This window comes from Penaeus monodon, chromosome 12 (assembly GCF_015228065.2).
Source record: "Penaeus monodon isolate SGIC_2016 chromosome 12, NSTDA_Pmon_1, whole genome shotgun sequence".
Classification (NCBI taxonomy): Eukaryota; Metazoa; Arthropoda; class Malacostraca; order Decapoda; family Penaeidae; genus Penaeus; species Penaeus monodon.
In genome coordinates, this window is record NC_051397.1 from 49,035,363 (window position 1) to 49,045,362 (window position 10,000).

The 10,000-nt window shown below is 40.8% G+C and overlaps 1 protein-coding gene across 1 annotated transcript; it reads left to right on the forward strand.

Moving 5' to 3' along the window:
- The first annotated feature begins 964 nt into the window (after positions 1–964).
- LOC119579545 (carboxypeptidase N subunit 2-like) lies at positions 965–3,498 on the forward strand. Its single transcript, XM_037927447.1, has 3 exons — positions 965–996; positions 2,123–2,356; positions 2,735–3,498. The coding sequence occupies exons 1-3, from the start codon at positions 982–984 to the stop codon at positions 3,416–3,418; spliced, it is 933 nt and encodes a 310-aa protein (XP_037783375.1). The 5' UTR covers positions 965–981; the 3' UTR covers positions 3,419–3,498.
- The last annotated feature ends 6,502 nt before the right edge of the window (positions 3,499–10,000 follow it).

A 10,000-nucleotide genomic window follows, 5' to 3' on the forward strand; every position in this document is an offset into this window, starting at 1 on the left:
GAGAGAGAGGAGAGAGGAGAAAAAGAGAGAAGAGAAGAGAGAAAAGATAAAAAAGAAAAAGAAAAAGAAGAAAAGAGAGAAAGAGAAAGAGAGAGAAAAAGAAAGAGAAAGAGAAAGAGGAACAGACAGACAGACAAACGTAAACAGAAGTGAGAGAGGGAGTTAACATAACCACTAATTCAGGCCTAATAACCTTGCGCATGAATTAAGTACAACGCAATCGGCAGCTGAAAACGACAAAGCAATCTTATGGACGGGTCTGAATTTTCCTCTTCGTTAATAGCCTTCATGTTGGCCCTTGATTTGTGTTTTATTTGCTCTCACATCGGGTATAATTTGTTCCGTCTTATTTAATCTGAACCTTGATGTTATCTGTTTCTGTCTCCGTTTCTGACTCTGTTTCTCTCTCTACTTCTGTTTCTGTCTCTCTCTATGTCTATGTCTCTGTCTCTCTGTCTCTGCTTCTGTCTCTGTTTCTGTCTCGGTGTCTGTTTCTCTCTCTCGCTCTCTCTCTCTCTCTCTCTCTCTCTCGCTCTCGCTCTCTCTCTCTCTCTCTCTCTCTCTCTCTCTTCTCCTCCTCTCTCTCCTCTTCTCTCTCTCTCCTCTCTCCCCTCTTTTCTCTCTCCCTTCCCCTCTCTCTCTCTCTCTCCCCTCTCTCTCCCCCCTTCCTCTCTCTCTCTCTCCTCTCTCCCCCCCCCCCCCCTCTCTCTCTTCTCTCTCTCTCTCTCTCTCTCTCTCTCTCTCTCTCTCTCTCTCTACGCTTTCTTCAAGTTTTATTTCCTTGTTATATATCAATTATTTTCTAGCTATATTGCCTGCCTTTTTTTTTTATTCACATGTATACTTCTAACGTTACAAAAATTATTCTTATCCATAGCTCTGTATCAATATTATCTTATCACTATCTAATCCTTTTGTTAAGCAAAGATAAGATAACAATAAGCCATTTATACGATGGATCACGAAGCCCCATTGACAGTTATGGCAGTCGACAAAGTAAGTACTAAATGCCTATAGTTATAATGATATGCTGTAATAATATCTTATAAAATATTATAAGAGTATTTTCATTAATAGATTAGTAAGGTTGTAAATGGTCGATATGATTGACAGGCGCGTGCATAAGTTTTCAAATAAGGAATGAAATCAATATAATATCTGGATTAAAAAAAAAAAAAAAAAAATTAATCGCAAGTATCTGAAAAATGAGCATAAATTCACAAAGAAATTATATACACAGGAATTACATCAACGCAGAACTTGTTTACGACGAAGATTACACATCATTACAACATTTAAGCTTGCAGAACTATGCAATAATTGTGTAGGTTAACATTCTACGCGAATATGCTAATAACCTTCCTTTTCTCCAGCTGCTGAAGATATCTGTGGTTAAGATGTGTGGTACATTTTTGTTGATATTATTCCACTATGTTGCTTATATATAGACCTCTGTTATTATGTAGCAAGGCGTGATAAAAAAAAAAAAAAAAAAAAAAAAAAAGTATGATCATTACATTTATGTCTAAATGAATCTGAATTACTATGTTATTTTGCGGCAAATCATGATAAAATTTTTTTTTATTTATGTCTATAAACTCTACGACTCTGAATTACCAAAATGAAATCTATTTAATTTCGTTTCAAGCGCCATTAAATGTTTCCTTTCATATTCAGTTCAGTTTAACGTTTGTTCGATATTAGGTTTTATATTCAGTTCAGTTTAACGTTTGTTTAATAATCAGTTTAATATTCGTTGCCATCAAATGAAACACCAAAACAAAGCTTCTCTGTATTGTTTACAAATTTCACAGAATTAACATAAAGGCTGTCATCCTTTTTTCCAATTGACACAGACACACACACACACAAAGATGCGTGTGTAGATATATATGTATATATAGAGATAGATAGATAGATAGATAGATAGATAGATAGATAGATAGATAGAGAGAGAGAGAGAGAGAGAGAGAGAGAGAGAGAGACAGACAGACAGACAGATAGATAGATAGATAGATAGATAGATAGATAGATAGACAGATAGATAGATAGACAGATAGAGTGAGAAAGCGACAGAGAGGAACGGGAGAACGTGATTACCCCCGAGCAACCTTTCGCCCAGATGAAGGTGATCCCCATCCTCCTGGCGGCGCTCTGTGGTGTCGCAACCTCATCGCCGGCGGCTCTCGGGCAGGAGAGAGGCAGCCTGGGGGGGACCACGTGCCCATGTCACCTCGAGCCCGCCCACGCCTCGTATCCGGGCTCGGGCGAGGGCAACCTGATGTGGAATTGCCGGGACCGCCTTCTGCCCAGCGTCCCCACCTCCTGCTGGGCGGCCAATCCCAACGTGACACAGGTAACGGAGGTCCTCTTGGGGCCGCGAGACACGCTGGTTCGTCCGCGAAACGATCCAGTTGATTTGTTATGATCGATGTGATTATGAATATCCTCCTTCTCCTTCTCTTCTTTGTCATCATCATGACCATCATCATTATCATGATCCTCCTCCTTCTCCTCCTCCTCCTCCTCATCATCGTCACTAATTTCATCGCCATCATTATTGTTATCAATCATATTATTACATAAACTTAATGACTAAATATCGGTACATGACATCAATCGAAAAGCTATGGCTTACTGCAGACGAATAAATCGGGAACATCATATTTTGCCTGGAATTGGGAAAGACCTGTTTAGCACAGCAGCGATAACAACTCGTACGTCTGCCGCGCAGGTGGACCTGTTCAACCACCACATCACGACCCTGCGCGCCGGGGACTTCGACGCCCTGCAGAACCTCCGCTTCCTGAACGTGTACAAGGGATGGCTGAGCACGGTGGAGGCAGGCTCTCTCCGGACGCTCACCACTCTCGAGCACCTTGACCTCGGCTTCGGCTTCCTCACCGAAGTGCCCGAGGAGATCAGCCACATGCCCCAGCTGCGCGTCGTGGGCCTCGAGTACAACCAGATCAAGGAGGTGCCCCGGGATCTGCTCCTGCCGCTCGCCGACAACCTCGAGCAGCTCATCTTCGTGAGGAACGAGGTCGAGGTGGTGCCCGAGCTCGACTTCCTGCCCCACCTCACGTACCTCGACCTGGAAGCCAACAACATCAGGAGCCTCCCGAAGAAGCTGCTGGGGGCGCTGAGTGCCCCGTGCGCCCTGTGGATCAACGACAACCCGCTGAGCGACGTGGCGGCGAGCATGCTGCTCCCCCTCCCCAACGGCAGCGAGGTCCGCACCAACGCCTCGGTCGTCGTCTGGGCGCAGAACGATGCCGAGATGTCGACGATGTTCGACCGCGACTGGCGGGTCTACGACAAGAACCAGCATGACCTCGACCTGTTCGTGATGACCCACACCTGCGACGAGCCACACGACACCCCGACTGATTTCATCCATCCCTGCGAGGCCGAGTGAGCGTCGGGCTGAGATGGGCGGCATGCGGTTGGAAGTCTGCCTCCATCCTCTCCCCACATAAATAAAGTCTTCTAAAAATATATGCCTTCTTTGAAAAATACCCCCCCCCCAAAAAAAAAAAAAAAAGACAAATTAAACTGATATATTATGTTTTTTCTCTCTTTCTTTCTTTTCTTTTCTTTTTTCTATTCTTTTCGCCATTTAGATAGCAAAACACACGTTGCTTTCCCATTATGCTTATCTTCAATAGTATTTTACCTGAGTAATATCAATCACCTATCTGAAGGGAATACCCTAATATCCCTCAGAAATACATGAAGATCTTATCTCTCATTAATCCTTCAACATCTTGTTCCTCGTAGTTACATTTCCCACGTCCCCGATGACTATGCTCTTATTTCCGGCACTCTGAAATGACCCTTGTGCTTACACGTAGTTCATACTATGCAGAAGTAAAAAGACTATTATCACATTATTATTATTTAGAAATCTCTTAGCATTTCTAGTTAAGGCTGTACTGTGATGTGGATCATTTCAAGCCGAGAAGTCACTCTCACACAAAGCCCTATCAGGCTGGTTCCCACGCGCGTGCCTCTGTCTGCTGCCGTTATACACAAAGCAGTGTGTCATGACACCCCATTTAGTCTCGTCTAATCTACTTTATTGAGTACTTTACCTAAAAGAGCTGTGTTTTCATAGTCCTGTTGGAAAAATAATAAGAAACACGTAGTCGATTTAAATACGATGAAGTGAAAATTTGTCGAGAAACACAGGCTACATAACAGATAAAGGACATACAGACCAACAAATCAGAAATGATAAGAATGAGAAAAAACTGTATACATATACATATATATATATATATATATATATATATATATATATATATATATATATATAATATATATATATATATATATATATATATATATATATATAAGCATATACACACACATATATACATATACACAATTGTGTGTATGTGTGTGTGTGTGTGTGTGTATTTATTTATTTATTTATTCATTTAGATTCTTGTAGTACTGTGTCCTACGTTTTTTCCATTGGACTGAGGGCCATTTCCTGAGATGTCTACCATAAATACGAGGGAAAGATCAGTCAAGGTGGTTTCCTGTTGCCTTCCCTAACAGTGTTTTGATTGAGACTGTTTCTAGCGGGGTTGCTAGCCAAGGCTAAAGAGTCCCCTCTACCCTTATTTCTATTTATCCCATAGATGGGACCTCGACAGGTGTTCCAGCCTGGGTCGAAGTGGACCAGGGATCAATAGTTACTAAGAGGTGGCTCCTTACTGCTCAGGGCCAGAACCCCACTAGTAGATGCAGTTCATATATGCACAAAAAAGACACAAACACACACACACACACACACACACACACACACACACACACACACACACATACACACACACACACACACACACACACACACACACACACACATATATATATATATATATATATATATATATATATATATATATATATATATATGTATATATATATATATATATATGTATATATATATATATATATATATATATATATATATATATATATATATATATATATATATATTATTATTATTATTTTAACGGTAGGTTCATGTTTGAGCCGCCGTGGTCACAGCATGATACTTAATTGTAGTTTAATGTTGTGATGCTCTTGGAGTGAGTACGTGGTAGGGTCCCCAGTTCCTTTCCACGGAGAGTGCCGGTGTTACCTTTTAGGTAATCATTCTCTCTATATTATCCGGGCTTGGGACCAGCACTGACTTGGGCTGGCTTGGCCACCCAGTGGCTAAATAGGCAATCGAGGTGAAGTTCCTTGCCCAAGGGAACAACGCGCCGGCCGGTAACTCGAACACTCGAACTCAGTTTGCCGTCGTGGCAGTCTTGAGTCCGATGCTCTTACCACACGGCCACCACCCTCTCGCTTCACATCACACACCTGTTTACGTGAGATGTTCCTGAGTCTCCTTTACCGTCTCACTATTCTTCTTCCCTCGAATTCAGATTGCCGTCGTGACAGTCTTGAGTCCGACGCTTTAACCATTCGGTCACCGCGGCTTTGACGATCATGGGATCATTACGTTTCAAACAAAACGTGTTTTTAATGTAGCACACCATCCTTACACACTGGCGGAGGAGTGCAAACAGTGCCACGAGAGAGAACTGGCCAAGTATCCACATTCTGAAGCCGACGAGGTCATGTATCGGGTGTTCCCACAATTGCTACACGCGAATCATTTCCATTTTCAACTTGTAATCATTGCCGACGAGCAAAAAGGCGTCGTTGAAATGTTGCTCCGTGGTGCTTAAATCAGCCTTTTGAATGTAAATGTGGAACGTGGTGATGAAGACGGAACCAAACACGAGCTCCGTGGTCGGTAAGGGACGGTATTTGGCGTCTATGTTGATCATCTCTGACTCTGACCCTGCATATATATTCACACTCACACACATATATGCATACACATACACACACACGCACACACATATATATACACACACACACACACACATATATATATATATATATATATATATATATATATATATATATAGATAGATAGATAGATAGATAGATAGATAGATAGATAGATAGATAGATAGATAGATAGAAAGATGGACAAATTATTTCCCGCACACACATACATATAGAAATATATATATACACATACACTAACATACAGAATCGATCAACCATATAGCATACCATACACCATACCAAAATTACAGCTGCTTAAAAAAAAGAAAAAAAAAAAAGAAAAGAAAAAAAAACCTCTCAAAACCATACAACAAAGGCCTTGGCAACCTGACCCTCAGACCGTAACAACCAGACAAACCATTCTCTCTCGGTTCCCTTCTCCGATCCCTTTCCTCGCGAGGCCGGCAATTGGCTCGTGTCAAAGGCAACGCGTCGAGGAGCAGAAGGCCAACTGTTCTTCTTCTGGCCCTTGTCTTGTTATCTGTTATTGTCATTGTTATTTGTGTTATTATTATTATTATTATTATTATTATTATTATTATTATTATTATCATTATTATTATCATTATTATTAGTACTACAACTACTACTACTATTACTATTATTTTTTTCTTCATTATTATTGTTATTATCGTTATTGTTATTATCGTTATTGTTATTATCGTTACTGTTATTATCGTTATTGTTATTATCGTTACTGTTATTATCGTTATTGTTATTGTTATTGTTATCACTGTTATTGTTATCATTATTATTATCAATGCTGTTGTTATTATTATTATATTATCATCTTCATTATTATTATCACTATTGTTATCATTATCAGTATTATTATCATTGTTAATACTATCGTGTTATCATCATTATTATTATCATTATTATCATTATTACCATTATTATTACTGTCATTATTATAATTCTCATCATTATTATTATCATCATCATCATCATCATCATCATCATCATCATCATCATCATCATCATCATCATCATCATCATCATCATCATCATCATCATCCTCTTTTCCGTCATCATAACCATCATCATCATGCTATCGTTATCATTACTGCCATGATTAGTAAGATTTTCATTATCCCATCATCATTCTTTGACATCGATCTCACTGTCATCATCATCATTATCATCATCATCGCAATAGCTTTACTTATAGTGATGAATACTGTAACCACGACATTTTCACCATCATCTTTATCATGGTTTTTATGATTGTTTATCATAATCATTAGCATAACTATTAAAAATGTTCCTGCTATCATGATCCTTATTACAGTTATCATCACCATCTTTATTAGGGATAATCAACTAAAAACATATTCATGAAACTGTATAACATTTTCATACCTATAAGTGAATTTTAACATGCTATTATCTTATAAATTACGAAATGATGTAACGAAATGATGATCGTAATATTTTCGGAAACCATGGTAGAGGATGTTGAATGGATGGGGTATACGCTAAGCACGAAGATATAGTGATAAGAATGATAAGGAAGTGGGAGATGATGATAAGCAATTGTTATCTTCAGCTGTTATGATTCACGCAGAACACGTGTGAAAGTGGGGTTCGATTGGGGGGGGGAGGGGAGGGGGGGAGAAATATGGGATCACGCCTATCGAAAATTCTTCCTTTCGCTTAATCTCTCATTCCTCTTTTATTTGACATTTCCTATCTCCCTCCTTCGTTTTTTTTTTCTCTCCTTTCCGTCTCTCCCTCTTCTCTTTTTCTTTGGAATTCCTCCATTCTTACCTTTTTGGCCTTTTTGTCTTTTCTCTGTCTCTTCTTCGTTTTCGCATCGACTCCCTCCCGCTCCCCCCCCCCTCCTCTCTCTCTCTTCTTTTCTCTTCCATTCTCTTCTTTGCCCATTCTCTTCTCTCCCTTCCTATCCTCTCTTTCTCTCCCTTGCCCTTCGCCTTCGTCCTTACCTCCCTTCCCCTCCTTCCCTCCCCATTCCCTCCCTGCCCTTAACCCTTCACCATCTCTCTCTTCCCCTCCACCCTCCTCCCCCTCCTCTCCCTCCCCTCTCCGCCTCTCTCTCTCTCTTGCCCTTCGCCCTTCGCCCCTTCCGTCCCTTCCCCTCCCTCCATCCTCCCCCTCCCACCCCTTAAATTCTCCCCTCCGACCTCTCTCTATCCCCCCTATCATCCTCTCCTCCTCCCCTCCTCCCCTCCTCCCCTCCCACACCCCTCCTCCCCTCTCTCACCCCTCCTCCCCTCTCTCATCCCCTCTCTCCCCCACCTCCCCTCCCTCCTCCCCTCTCTCCCCCCTCCCCCCCCCTTCCGCCATTACTAGGCCTATTTAGATGCTCTCAGACGCTGATTTATGACCGCCCATTCGCGTCAGGAAGTCTGCGCAATGAGGTCCCCGTCCGGAGGGTCCCCCAGGGCACTTTGGCAGGGACGGATGCGAGCGGAGAGTTGGGCGAAATCCCTCAGGCGACGCAGCAGAAGGAAAGGGGGTGCCCGGAAGGTCGAGGCGTCGGTGCCATGGTATTACTAGGCGGGTTTAATGGGCGAAAGGGTATGCGAGATGTATGACCCTCTCTCACTCTTTCTGCTTCCTTCTCTTTCTCCGGCTCTTTTTTCTTTCTTCTTCTTTCTTTTTCTACTTCTTCTTCTTCCTTCTCTTCTTCCTCCTCTTTCTCGTCTTTTTTTCCTCTTCTTTTTTTTCTACCTCTACTTTCTCCTCCTCCTTCTCCTCCTCACCCCCTTCCTCCCTTTTCCTACTCTTCCTCCTCCTCCTCCTCCTTCTCCTCCTTTTCCTCCTCCTCTTCCTCCTACTCTTCCCCCTCCTCCGCCTTATTCTCCTCCCATTCCTACTCTTCCTCTTCCTCCTTCCCTTCCGCCTTTTTTTCTCCTCCTCTTCCTCTCCTCTTCCTCCTCCTCCCCCCCTCCTCCTCCTCCTCCTTCTCTTCCTCTTCCTCCTTCTCCTCTTTTCTTCTCCCTTCTTTTCCTTTTCCTCTCGCTCTTCCTTCCCTCTCCCATGCGACATCGCGGTTTCTTTCTCGTATTGGCTACAGGTTGGTTAAATTAGAGAGGAAACTTCAATGCTATTCAGATAGGTATCTTTTGAACACACACATACACACAAATATATATATATATATATATATATATATATATATATATATATATATATATATATATATATATATATATAATTTTTATTGTTTTTCTTTTGTTCTCCTTATCATCTCTGATTTGTTGATATGTATGTCTTTTATCTGTTATTGTGTTATATAGAACTTGTGTTTCTCGACAAATTTTCACTGCATCGTATTTAAGTCGACTACGTGTTTCTTATTATTTTACCAACAGTACCATGAAAATACAGCTCTGTTTGGTAAAGTACTCAATAAAGTAGATTAGACGAGACTAAATGGGGTGTCATGACACACTCTTTTGTGAATAACGGCAGCAGACAGAGGCACGCGCGTGGGAACCAGCCCGATAGGGCTTTGCGTGAGAGTGACTTTTCGGCTTGAAATGATCCACATCACAGTACAGCCTTAACTAGAGATGTTAAGAGATTTCTAAATAATAATAATGTGATAATAGTCTTTTTACTTATGCTTAGTATGAACTACGTGTAAGCACAAGGGTCATATCAGAGTGCCGGAAATAAGAGCACAGTCATCGGGGACGTGGGAAACATGATATTGCATGATTAATGAACGATAGCACCTTTATGTATTTCTGAAAGTTATTCGGGTATTCCTTTCATTACAGTTACAAAGATAACACAAGATAAGCACCATGGGAAAGTAGCATGTGTTTTCTCGTCTCAAAAGTGAAAAGAAAACAAAAGAAAAGAAAAAATAAGCTCGTAAAATATCAGTTTGATTTGACGAACGTGTTCTTATTGGTAATTGTTAGTATTTTTCATAGACTGCATATAATATAAGATTCTATTTAAGTGGGAAGAGGATGGAGGCAGAATTCCAACCGGACGCAAACATATATATATATATATATATATATATATATATATATATATATATATATATATATATATATATATATATGTATACATATATATATATATATATATATATATA

Coding starts and splice junctions, on each gene's coding strand:
- LOC119579545 (XM_037927447.1), top strand. Junction 2,357..2,734: donor CCAATCCCAACGTGACACAG/GTAACGGAGGTC, acceptor TCTGCCGCGCAG/GTGGACCTGTTCAACCACCA.